At 34.9% G+C, this 13,115-nt stretch overlaps 1 protein-coding gene across 1 annotated transcript; it reads right to left on the reverse strand.

The window, feature by feature from the left end:
• Nucleotides 1-8,458: 8,458 nt before the first annotated feature.
• LOC149876007 (uncharacterized) lies at nucleotides 8,459-12,684 on the reverse strand. The gene is made up of 4 exons (XM_090075900.1): nucleotides 9,600-12,684; nucleotides 9,301-9,366; nucleotides 8,985-9,041; nucleotides 8,459-8,826 (listed from the first exon to the last, which is right to left on the reverse strand). Exons 1-4 carry the CDS (start codon nucleotides 10,915-10,917, stop codon nucleotides 8,507-8,509), a joined length of 1,761 nt encoding a protein of 586 aa, XP_089932026.1. The 5' UTR covers nucleotides 10,918-12,684; the 3' UTR covers nucleotides 8,459-8,506.
• Nucleotides 12,685-13,115: the final 431 nt, after the last annotated feature.

Consider the following 13,115-nt stretch of genomic DNA (forward strand, 5'->3'; position numbering starts at 1 on the left):
TTGCTTATTGAAAGTTTTCGCCAGTTGCAAGACTTAGTTTTGTTTTTGTTTACTTATTAAAATATCGAGGAAAATATTTGAGGACATCGCATTCTAATGGTGCCTTTATAACAACATCTAACGATTTAACGTTTAATGTTGTGCTCAAAAAAAAAATTCCTTTTATATCTCTCAATGGTCTCCAACGATAAAACTGCCGACCAATCGCAACGATTAAACAGCCAACCAATGGCAGCTCAATGGTCTCCAAACAAGAGACTGCCGACCAATGGCAGCTCAGTGGTTTGAGAAGTGAGATCATTCGATTTCCTTTTATTATCTCCAGTTTGAACTAGTGCTTGGCTTGTGGTGCAGAAACTAAAACTTCCCGTTTTTGTATTTTGTTTTGAATTTCTTTGCTTTGAGCTTTTTAATCGATCGATAGCTTTAGGAGAAAAGAAGAAACCCCTCTGACGAAGTCTTGGCTTTTTTAAAAACGCTCAAATTTTGGCAAACAAATCTCATACGAAACGCTACTTTGATGTCAAGCTTTCGTTACTCCCTACTCCCTTCTAGCGGAGGGCGGCAAAAAGGTGTTGCATCCTAGAGCTAAAAGTGAGGAGGGAAGCAAGTTTTTTTTTCGTTTTGTTTGCTTTTTTATGTTTTTTGTTTTTTTGAGGGGGGAGAGTTAGAGGGTAAGGGGGTTAGGATTAGAGGGGGTTGGGGTTACGGTTTGGAAACCTGGGGACGAGGATATCAAGCAGGAGTTTAGTGTTAAGGTTAAAGGGCCCACGAGGGGCGTCCTTCAATTGTAAAATGCCTTTAGACGCACGTGTCTAGTCGTCTCGTTGCATCGACCTAGAGGAGTTTTCTGATAGATCTTGCGCTTTGGGCTCAGTTAATCGGTCTGTATCCATTGTAAACACGGTGTCTGCCGTTAGAAAATCGTTAACCAGGCGTTTGTGAGCTTTAACAACCATCCCTTTGAGTTTAAAACGAACGTTTCTTCAAAAGCCACTCGAGATGGAGGTACTCACGGAGGTTTGTTACGGTAACAACCCTGTGGTTTGCCATCTTCTTTCTTTCCGCAGCGTCGCAAACGCATCGGCCGGTCTCTTAGGTGACGAAAAAACGTCTGATCTCTCGACTGGAATGCTTAACGTACTAAGATTAGTAGAGTTAGTACTAAGAGTTGCATCTGGCCGCCGTAATTTTCTTCGATGATGTCTTGAAAATTTCGTGACGTCGTTTTCAAACCTCTAGGGTCGATTTTAACCTTCGACCTTAAAGTCGATTTTAGCCTTCGGTGTGGCTCTGTACAACTTTTGCGGTGAAAAAGCTTGCGCGGAGTCTACAGTTGTATTTAGCCGACAGACGCTGGCAACGCAGAAACAGAATGACTCTTGGGCGGCGCAAACCGAGCGTTCAGCAAATTTCTAGCATTTTACGTCAAAGCGGACAATCTGCACGACAAATAAAGCTAACTTTCTCGTTGCAACAGTTAGTCACTGGATCGTTGGACGAGTGTGTACAGCTGTTTTGCGTCGAAAGCCGACCGGTGGTCGGATGCGACTCTTCTTTTCATTCGAAAATCAGAACCTGGCCATCAGTCGTGTATCACCATCGAATGCTTAATGTAGTGATTTCTCGAAACGACAAAAGCTTGTAAAACAAACAGCTTCGCTGTACTGTTGCCTAATATGTTAACGGATGGCCAGGAACAACCTTGGTCTGTAATGAATGAGTTCGTTTTTCCATTCGAGGCACTAATTACTGCAGTTTTAAAAGTCACCTAAAGTATAAGCTCATCTCTCCATTCAAGAAAAACAAGCATCAGAGTTTCGGAAAGTTTGCATGCACGACACCACCATCGATGATACTTAAACAAACAGAAAATGAATTGCAAAACAGAACCACTGAATTGCAAAACATAACAACGGACAGCTTGTAAAATGCATGGTGATGAGCTTCTTCAATCCAATCAAGGAACCAAGCATCACAGTTTCGGCAATGGTGCATGTGCAAATCAGCAAACTGTGATACTTAATCAAACAACTTCACTGTTTTGCTTAGTTTAAGAACGGATGGCTAAGAACAACCTCGTTAGTGAGTATGAAGTCATCTCTTCATTCCAGGAATTAATAATAATCAGAGTTTTAGAAGTCTCTTACGTGCGATACTACTATCAACGGTACTTAATCAAACAGCCTCTCAGAATGGCCTAGTTTGAGAACGGAAGGCTAGGAACAACCTTAGTAGTGAGTCATCAGTTCAACTTTTCATTCAAGGAATTAAGCATCTAAAATCTGAAAAATAAAAAGAAGAGCTCTTTGTTAGAAGTTCTTATTTTTATTTTTCCTCAACTTCTATTTCTTTTCTTTTTTTACTTTTTTTTTTTTAATGATAGTTTTTCTTTTTTTTTATCTATTTTGTTCGTTTAAATTAATACAACAGGCGTTTTAGGTCGTTTCTGTAACATTATTTAACACTTTAAATTGTAATAAATATTTGAACAGAAGAAAATCCCTTTCGTAACGTTAAAATGTCATAAGAACATTTCATCTTTACCAAATACGCTTGTAAAAATAGTTTCACTTTTAAAGTTTGTTGTATATGTCTTTTAATTTAGTGAATCGCAATTTGGATTTTCTTAGGCGCACATCTACTTTAGTTGCTTTTTCTTAAAGAAAGGTCACCAGAGTTTTCTTACACAGCCCCTGCAGCATAATCTTTAACAAAATACTCTTTTGAAAAGTTTTACATTGAAATAAACAAAAGCCATTTGCGTAAGTAGAGATAACTTAGAGAATAAAAAGTGCATAAACGCCTCGCTACTTTGATGAAGAAGAAACGGATGACTAAATGCAACTTTTTAATTTCGTGTGCTATCTCTTTCGATTAAGGTACTTTTTGAATATTTTTTCAAAGAAATGTTAGCGTAGTTTTCCTTTTTTAAATTTAAATCATGTTTAAAGGTAGTTTTTGAATGTTTTTTCAAAGAAATGTTAGCGTAGTTTTCATCTATTAAATTTAAATCATGTTTAAAGGTAGTTTTTGAATGTTTTTTCAAAGAAATGTTAGCGTAGTTTTCATCTATTAAATCTAAATCATGTTTAAAGGTAGTTTTCGAATATTTTTTCAAAGAATTGTTAGCGTAGTTTTCCTCTTTTAGATCTAGCTTATGTTTAAGGTAGTTTTTGAGTATTTTTTCAAAGAAAAGTTAGCGTAGTTTTCCTCTTTTAGATCTAGCTTATGTTTAAGGTAGTTTTTGAGTATTTTTTCAAAGAAAAGTTAGCGTAGTTTTCCTCTTTTAGATCTAGCTTATGTTTAAGGTAGTTTTTAAATATTTTTTTAAAGAAAAGTTAGCATAGTTTTCCTCTTTTGGATATAGCTTATGTTTAAGGTAGTTTTTAAATATTTTTTTTAAAGAAAAGTTAGCGTAGTTTTCCTCCTTTAGATCTAGCTTATAATTCAGGTAGTTTTTGAATATTTTTTCAAATAAAAATTAGCAAAGTATAGTTTATTTAGCATGACATCACAAAATACTAAACTCAAAAAGGCAAGATAAAGTATAAGATAAACGTAAAATAAGATATAGATGAAACAAATGTTAGGCTGCATAAAATCAAAAACTGCATTGCCTATCATAAACACAAATGTCTAGTGAGAGCTTTTAAAGGTCGTTCTTTTCGTCTTTTAATTTGGTGAATCGCGATTTGAATTTTCTAAGGCGCACATGTCTTTCAGTTGCTTTTTTCTTAAGGAAAGGTCGCCAGAGTTTTTTTACGCAGCTCCTGCAGCATAATCTTTAACAAAATACTCTTTTGTATATCATTACATAGAAATAAACAAAAACCATATGCGTAAACAGAGATAAATTAGAACGCAAAAGTGCATAAAAAGCCTCGCTACTTTGCTATAGAAGAAGTGGATGACTAGATACAACTTTGTAAATTCGTGCACTACCTCAATGGATTAAGGTATTTTTCGAAAGTTTTTTAAAAGCATAAATAGCGTAGTCTTCCTCTTTTAAATCTAGCTTATGTCTAAGGCAGTTTTTGAATAGATTTTCAAAGAAAGGTTAGCGTACTTTTCCACTTTTAAGTTTAGCTTATGTAGCTTGACAAAACAACACACAAAAAGACAAGATAAAGTATCAGATAAACGTAAAATAAAATATAAATGAAACTAAAGTTAGGCTGCATAAAAAACAAACAACTTAATAATCTACTAGACATGTTTAAGTTGAATTAAGTAAAGTCCTTTGCGCAAATTTGGGTAAATAAGAGAGTAAAAATCCATAAAAAGAAGAAGTGGATGAGTAGATACAATTTTTTAAATTTGTGTGCTATCTCTATTGAATAAGGTAGTTTTCGAGAGTTTTTTCAAAGCAAAATTAGCGTAGTGTTCCTCTTTTAAATCTAGATTATCTCAAAAATAGATTTCGAATAGTTTTTCAAAGAAAGGTTAGCGCAGCTTTCCTCTTTTAACATTAGCTTATGTAGCTTGACATCACAGAACACAAAAAGATAAAATAAAATATAAGACAAACGTAAAATGAAAAATAGATGTAGCTAAAGTTAGGCAGCATAAAAAACCAACAACATAATAATCTACTAGGCATGTTTAAATTGAATTAAATAAAATCCTTTGCGCAAAAATAGGTATGTTAGAGAGTAAAAGCGCATAGAAAGCCTCGCTACTTTGCTGTGAAAGAAGTGGATGACTAGATACAACTTTTTAAAATCCTGTGCTATCTCTATCGATTAAGGTAGTTTTCGAAAGATTTTTCAAAGCAAAAATAGCGTAGTCTTTCTCTTTTAAATCTAGATTATGTCTAAGGTAGTTTTTGAACAGCTTTTCAAAGAAAGGTTAGCGTAGCTTTCCTCTTTTAAGTTTAGCTTATGTAGCTTGACATCACAAAACACAAAATTCAAAAAGACAAAATAAAATATAAGATAAACGTAAAATAAAATATAGATGAAGCTAAAGTTAGACTGCATAAAAAAACAACAACGTAATAACCTACTAGAATCTAATAAAACCCTATGCACAAATGTAGGTATGTTAGAGAGTAAAAGTGCATAAAAAGCCTCGCTACTTTGTTTAAGGTAGTTTTTGAATAGTTTTTCAAAGAAAGCTTAGCGTAGTTTTCCTCTTTAAAGTTTGGCTTATGTAGCTTGACATCACAAAACACAAAACACTAAAAGGAAAGGTAATATAAAAGTTAATCGTAAAATAAAATGTAGGTGAAATAAATGTTAGGCTGCATAAAAGAAAAAAAAAATCGTAACATAATAATCTTCTATATATGTTTGGATTGAATTAAATGAATTCCTTTGCGTAAATATAAGCAAACTAGTGAGAAAAAGTGCATAAAGAGCCTCGCTACTTTGCTGCAGAAGTAGTGGATGACTATATGCAATTTTTTAAAATCGTGTGCTATCTCTATCGATTAAGGTAGTTTTCGAAAGTTTTTTCAAAGTAAAAATAGTGTAGTTTTCCTCTTTTAAATCTAGCTTTTGTCTAGGGTAGTTTATGAATAGATTTTCAAAGAAAGGTTAGCGTAGCATTCCACTTTTAAGTTTAGCTTAAGTTGCTTGGCATCACAAAACTCAAAACTCAAAAAGAAAAGATAAAATATATGATAAACCTAAAACATAATATAGATGAAACTAAAGTTAGGCTGCATAAAAAACCAACAACATAATAATCTACTAGGCATGTTTAAATTGAATTAAATAAAATCCTTTGCGCAAATGTAGGTATGTTAGAGAGTAAAAGTGCATGAAAAGCCTCGCTACTTTGTTAAAGGTAGTTTTTGAATAGTTTTTCAAAGCAAGTTTAGCGTAGTTTTCCTCTTTTATGTTTAGACTATGTAGCTTGACATCACAGAACACAAAGCTCAAAAAGGCAAGATAAAATATAAGTTAATCGTAAAATATAGATGTAACAAAGTTTAGACTGCATAAAAAACCAACAACATAATAATCTACTAGGCATGTTTAAGTTGAATTAAATAATGTCCTTTGCGCAAATATAGGAAAGTTAGAGTAAAAATCCATAAAAAGCCTCGATACTTTGCTGAAGAAGAAGATGACTATATGCAACTTTTTAAAATTGTGAGCTATCTATATCGATTTAGGTCCTTTTTGAGTACTTTTTCAAAGAAAAGTTAGCGCAGTTTTCCCCTTTTAAGATTAGATTATGAAGCTTGACATAACAAAACACAAAACTAACAAAGGCAAGATAAAATATAAGGTAAACGCAATATAATGTATAGATGAAACTAAAGTTAGGCTGCATAAAACAAACGGGTAACAATACTCTTCTATGTATGTTTACATTGAGTTAAATAAAATCCTTTGCGCAAATATAGGTATGTTAGAGAATAAAAGTGCATAAAAAGCCTCAGTACTTTGCTGTAGAAGAAGTGGATGAGTAGATACAATTTTTTAAATTTGTGTGCTATCTCTATCGAATAAGTTAGTTTTCGAGAGTTTTTTCAAAGCAAAATTAGCGTAGTGTTCCTCTTTTAAATCTAGATTATCTCAAAAATAGATTTCGAATAGTTTTTCAAAGAAAGGTTAGCGCAGCTTTCCTCTTTTAACATTAGCTTATGTAGCTTGACATCACAGAACACAAAAAGATAAAATAAAATATAAGACAAACGTAAAATGAAAAATAGATGTAGCTAAAGTTAGGCTGCATAAAAAACCAACAACATAATAATCTACTAGGCATGTTTAAATTGAATTAAATAAAATCCTTTGCGCAAAAATAGGTATGTTAGAGAGTAAAAGCGCATAAAAAGCCTCGCTACTTTGTTAAAGGTAGTTTTTGAATAGTTTTTCAAAGACAGGTTAGCGTAAATTTCCTCTTTAAAGTTTAGCTTATGTAGCTTGACATCACAAAATATAAAACTCAAAAAGACAAGATAAAATATAAGATAAACGCAAAATAAAATATAGATGAAACTAAAGTTAGGCTGCATACAAAACCAACAACATAATATTCTACTAGTTATGTTTAAATTGAATTAAATAAAATCCTTTACGCAAATATAGGTAAGTTAGAGAGTAAAAGTGCATAAAAAGCTTTACTTTGCTGAAGAAGAAGATGAATAGATGCAACTTTTTAAATTCGTGAGCTATCTCTATCGGTGTAAGGTAGTTTTTGAACAATTTTTCAAAGAAAAGTTAGCCTAGTTTTCTTCTTTTAAGTTTAAATTATGTAGCTTGACATCACAAAATACAAAACTCAAAAAGACAAGATAAAATATAAGATAAACGCAAAATAAAATATAGATGAAACTAAAGTTAGGCTGCATACAAAACCAACAACATAATATTCTACTAGAAAAGTTAGCCTAGTTTCCTTCTTTTAAGTTTAGATTATGTAGCTTGACATCACAAAACACAAAAAGGCAAGATAAAATACAAGGTAAACGTAAAATAAAATAGAAGTCAAACAAAAGTTAGGTTGCATAAATACAAAAACTGCATTGCCAAAAATAGAATTTGTTGTCTAGAAAGACCTTTTAAACTTTGTTTCTTTCGTTTTTTGACTTAGTGAATCGCGATCTGGTTTTTCTTAGGCGCGCTTGTTTCTTAGTTGTTTTTTTTGTAAAGAAACTTTATTCAGACGTTTTTTTTTACGCAACTCCTTTAACATTATTTTTAACAAAGTATTCTTTTATACGTGTTTACATTGAAATAAAACCCTTTGCGTAAATAGAGATAAATTAGAGAGCAAAAGTACATAAAAAGCCTCGCTACTTTGCAGAAGAAGAATTGGATGGCAAGATTCGTGTGCTTTCTCTTTCGTTTAAGGTACTTCTTGAATATTTTTTCAAAGAAAAGTTAGCGTAGTTTTCCCCTTTTAAGTTTAGCTTACGCAGCTTGACATCACAAAACGCAAAAACCAATAAGGCATGATAAAATACAAGATAAACGTAAAATAAAATAGAAGTGAAACAAAAGTTAGACTGCATAAAAACAAAAAAAAAAAAAAAAACATAATATACTTCTATGTATGTTTACATTGATCTAAACAAAATCCTTTGTGTAAAGATATGAAAAAATAGAGAGTAAGAGTTCATAAAAAAGCCTCGCTATTTTGCTGAAGAAGAAATGGATGTCTAGATCTTTTAAAATAAGGAACTTTTTGATTTCTTTTTCCGAAAAATGGTTGGAGCAGTTTTCCTTTTTTAAATTTCACTTATGCAGTTTAACATCACAGGAAATATTATTTTGCTTTTTAACAAACTCTTAAAAACATCAGAAGTAATTCTAAATGCAACTCTATTAAAAGTTTTCACAGAATAACAAAACGACTTCTTTTTTTTTTTTTTAAAGATAAAAAAAAGTTTGAACTATCTTTAAATAAGAAATGTGAGAACAGTTTAACAGAACTTCTTGTTTATTATGTCTTTAGCGAAACAGATAAAAATATTTGCAAAAGCATAGATAAAACAAACTACACAAAAGGCCCATCTTTATTGCCAAACTGAACAAACTTATCTAAACTACATAAATGGTTTCACGATATTGCCATATTGAACAAACTTTTCTAAACTACCCTCTTTTTGAATTTTTAGCTTCATGTTTTTAATTTTGTCTTTAATATGGCTTTGGTAGGAGTACTTTTGCAAGACATGAATGAGCTTGTCACTGCTATGATTTGCCAAGATGCCAAGGTAATCTTTGTACGAGCAACTTGAGCTTACATCTGTAAACACGTCTTGCAAGATGTATGCCAACACCAAAGCTGCACATCGTGGAAAACTTCTGGTGTTGAACCATTCGTTGTGGCCAGGGCAAGCATTCAGCTCTTCAACTATTTCATCTAAAATTTTACAAACTCAAGTCATAACACAAAGTGATTAAATCAAATATTCATTTGGTTCTGAAGTAAGACAAGATTTATTCTGTTTTTTTATTTATTTTTTTTTTGTTGACCTTATTGTTTGCACTGATAGCAATAACTGGTTTTTGAAAGATTACCTAAATGGCATTGGCTAACTTCTGCTTTGTTTTCCTTTGTTCTTGGCTGAGTTGATCCTGAAATAAAATAAAACCATGTTCATTTTTCTAATTCATAAAAACCATCAACAGTTTCTAAGTGTTAGAGATGATAACAAGCTGTGCATGATTTCTAACGGTGATGTTTCTAACTTCATCATTAGAAATCGGGTAGACACAACTTTCTAAAAGTGCACTTAGCAATGATGGCTAGTTTTTGTTAACAGTTAACCATCTGAAATTGTGCAAGAAGAGGTTTGTGTTTATATATCTTTGTATAAATTAGGTTTTACATTACCGATGAGTTCTTGAGTGAAAGATGGCATTTCCAACTTGATTTTTTTTCTTCTTGGATCTTTTACTTCTAAAACATAATCAGTTTTAGTATCATTCACTTGTATAAACATTTAAGCAATCACAGAATTAGTCCTGCAACAAATACATACACACTTCTGTGTTGTTTTTTTGTTTTGTTTTGTTTTTTTTACAGCTCTAACAATAACAATAGGGCAAGGAGTTGATTTGGGCATTTTCATTTTTTGAAAGCGTGTTGAGATTTGCATAAAAATCAAAAATCAAAAATCAAAAAGAATTTACCTCTGGATGTAGAGGCAAGACTTTGGCTAAATAGGCTACCAACAGATTGAACAGCATAAGGTGAGAGCTGCTTTGCAAGAACAGTACCAGCCTGTTGGACAGGAACAGCTGAAACTGGATCAGATGAAAGAAACAAACTGGGTTTGGCCAATGTTTGCTGAAAAGCAACAAGGCTAGGAGTCAGAGGAACAGAAAAGACCTCTTTTGAAGGACAGAAAGCGACTTGCTGAGAAGGAGAAGCAGAAACAGGTTTGGCAACCACTTGCTCATTAAAGTAAACTGGAGAAAGTTTTGCATGGTGTTCAATAAAATCCGGTTCATCAGGAAATAATGTTAATGCAAGAGGAGAACAAGCTGTGCCAACAGGAACAGCTAGAGTCTGATCTACATCCATACAAACAGCTTGTTCGTTAGGAACTAGTTGTGCAAGAGCAGGGGATAGTTCAAGAACTGGACCAGCGATTGTTTGTTCAGATGGAACAGACGAAACAGGAGTTGAGGTAGGTTCACACAAGAAATCTACGGCATGGTCGTTGCTATCCTCTAAAGGAACATTGTTTTCTACAGCTGGAGAAAACGGAACCACTGTGGTACAGCTGAAAGTAGCAGCACATTCTTCAGAGTCAGAACCGGAGTCTAAATCTTCCTCAAAGATGTCCTCAACCTCATGAAAACCGTACTCCTCTGCATTAGTTTGGAGCCAGTCCATCACATCCTTCTCCTTCTTTGGTGGTCTCTCAGACTTTTCAACAGTCAAAGACTCTATGACTCCGAAGGACTGTCCGATGCCCAGGGCAAAGCGCAACTCCTCTGCAGCGTTCCACTGGGACACATAAAAGCTATCCATTGTGTTCCTGCTGTGCTTCATGTAGAGTGTAGCAAACCGCTCGCGATCTTCTTTGCTGTTGTTGGCAAAGTAAGTGGCTATCGAACCGCGAATGCAAGTGGGAGTAAGACGCTTCATGGGAATGTTTACTTGGCTTTTTCTGAAGCAGGACGTCAGGCAAGAGGAGATAGCAGAGGAACCCATCTGGTAAACAGGCACTCTAGTTGCACCGAGTGTCACACATTCGTCTTTGTTGGGTCTCATCGATGGAAAAAGGGGCCTGTAGCAGTCGCTCAACTCCAAAACAGTCTTGGTGTCTGCAGCCATGTAGTGAGAGTCGTTGACAAGAAGGTCTCTGTATCTCAGCAAATAAATATCGATCAACACTTTCAAGTCGTTCGGCACTAGAATGTTTTTGGCTCCGTACTTGTATGCTGTTTTGTAGCGCTCTTGCACAATGCAATATCCACACTCACTCTTCTCAGCAGCCATGTAGTCTCTAATGTTTTAAAAGAGCAATGTTAGATTTTCTTAAACTGTTAATTACAGTGACAGAGAGCAGAAGATGGTTTCGTAGAGACACAGCATTGTCTCTAGTCGGTGTAAGAGACGGCTTTCTAATCGATTCCACTAACTGTCTTACGTATGCAGACTTGCCATATTCGTTCAGCAAACTGACATTGATGATGTTGATGCATTTTTTGCTTTTCACAAGGCTCCTCCTCAAAGAACGAAAGGGCCTCAGCACTTTTTGTAACTCCTCCACCTTGCAGCGCAAACGTCGGATGGCCTCATGAGAAAGTCCGAAATAGACATTCCTGGCTTCACTGAAACGAAACAGGAGACAAAGGTAGACAAGGCGGTTGTACAACGTGTGACAAGACATGGCTTTTGTTTGGTCAAGTTCACTCAGCTTGGAATTGAGCTGAATGTTTTTAAAGTGCATGGAAAAGTATCTATCCTCCAAAACGTTGGAATTGGTGAGAGCGTTCGGGTGCAGCGTCAGCGTGCTGTCACAACATGTCAATATTTCAACAACTGCATTTTTGTAGATCTTTGCTTGTGACAAAGTGTTGTTGTTGGCTACCACAAGCCACTTTTCAAAATCTCTGAAGAGCTCATCTGCTGACTGGTAATAAAAGTGAAAAGCATCTTTGTCCAGCTGAAACAAGAGTCTCTTATCTTCTGTCAAGACGGAGGAGTTGGAAACCAAGTGCTTTAAGGAATTAAAATCAGAGTCTAGGACGGATTCGGTGTTCAGCTCTTTGTTTTCTACAGAGGTGCAGTGGTTTGCAGAAGGAGCCTCGGACGAACCAGCAACTGATGAGGGCAAGCTTAAAAGAGGATCAGAGGAAAGAACCGGAGAAGAAAAAGAGGAGGAAGGCCCAGGAGCAGAGGATGCAGAGCCTGATGCAGACGCTTGTTCAGCTACTGGCTTAATACCAAAGAAGGCAGGTCGAATAAATTGAGGGACATAGAGCTTGTCGTTGTCGTATCGCTTTGCCTCTGCAATCTTTTGTTTGATCGTCTTGGAATCGTAGAAATGAGTCTCTTTCAAGTGTATGTCCAGTCGGTCGTAATACTTCCAACATTGCAAACAGGGGTAAGGTTTTGGACAGCCGGACTTGCGTTCGAGACGAGCATGCTGAAACTTCCTGACCATTGCAGAGTAAAAGATGGAAGCTTCATCCAAAGTCCAAGAATGATCTTTTTTAGTCAAGTGTCTTTTAATGCTTGTGGAGGAATGTTTGCACAAAGGCATCGGACAGCTAACAGCGTACCTCTTCTTGGTACCATAGAAAGGTACAACCCTGTTTACGGAGCCACACGCTGCAACTAATGCGGCCCTGACTTTGTTTTTGAGCTTTAAGTCTCTCTGTTCTTGTGACTGCCTTCTTTTCTTTTTTTTCGCTTTAGAGTTCGGAGAAGGGGCAACAACAGTGTTGTTTTCTTGTGAAGAAGACATGTTCAGGTGTTTGTTTGCAACGGTTTATGCTAAAAAAAGAAGACAGTTAGTGAGAGTGTTTTTCTTCTGCCTGCATCCTGGAATCCTGGAATGTTTACAACTGCAGGGAAGAGCTGTGTTTTTTCGAATCCTCTGCAAAAGAGAAAAAAGAAAGAAAAGAGAGCAACAAGAAGAAACAAAGTTTCCACTAGCAAATGAAAAAGAATGAGAGCAACTAGCATTACATGCATGGTGGCAGCAGTGATTGCTATTATGAGAAGGAGAATGAGAAAAAAAAAAAAAAAAAAGAAACAAATAAATAAAGAGATGGAGTTTGAGAGGATCTCGCAACCATATGACTCAAAGAAAGAAACTGTGTTGAAAAAAGGCAAGAGAGGGCAAATAGAACTTGCTAACAAGGACAAATGACAGACATAACTACAACAGTAACAACTCTCATTGCAAGCATAATAACAACAGCATCAGCATCACTGACTCAGAGAGTGTTGACATAACAAAAAAGAAAACAAAAGTACAAGCCAAGTGGGGGAACATTAACAAACACTCATTGCAACTATAACAACAACAACAACAACAGCAACAGCATCACTGACTCAGAGGGTATTGATAAAAAAAAACAAGCAAAACAAAAACAAACAAAAAAACAAATAAAAAAACAAAACAAGCAAATTGGGTGAACAGTAACAACTCTCATTGCAAGCATAATAACAACAACAGCATCAGC

Source organism: Hydra viridissima, unplaced genomic scaffold, assembly GCF_058129835.1.
Source record: "Hydra viridissima isolate aposymbiotic clone 2 unplaced genomic scaffold, HvirCarnegie_v1 scaffold_68, whole genome shotgun sequence".
Lineage (NCBI taxonomy): Eukaryota > Metazoa > Cnidaria > Hydrozoa > Anthoathecata > Hydridae > Hydra > Hydra viridissima.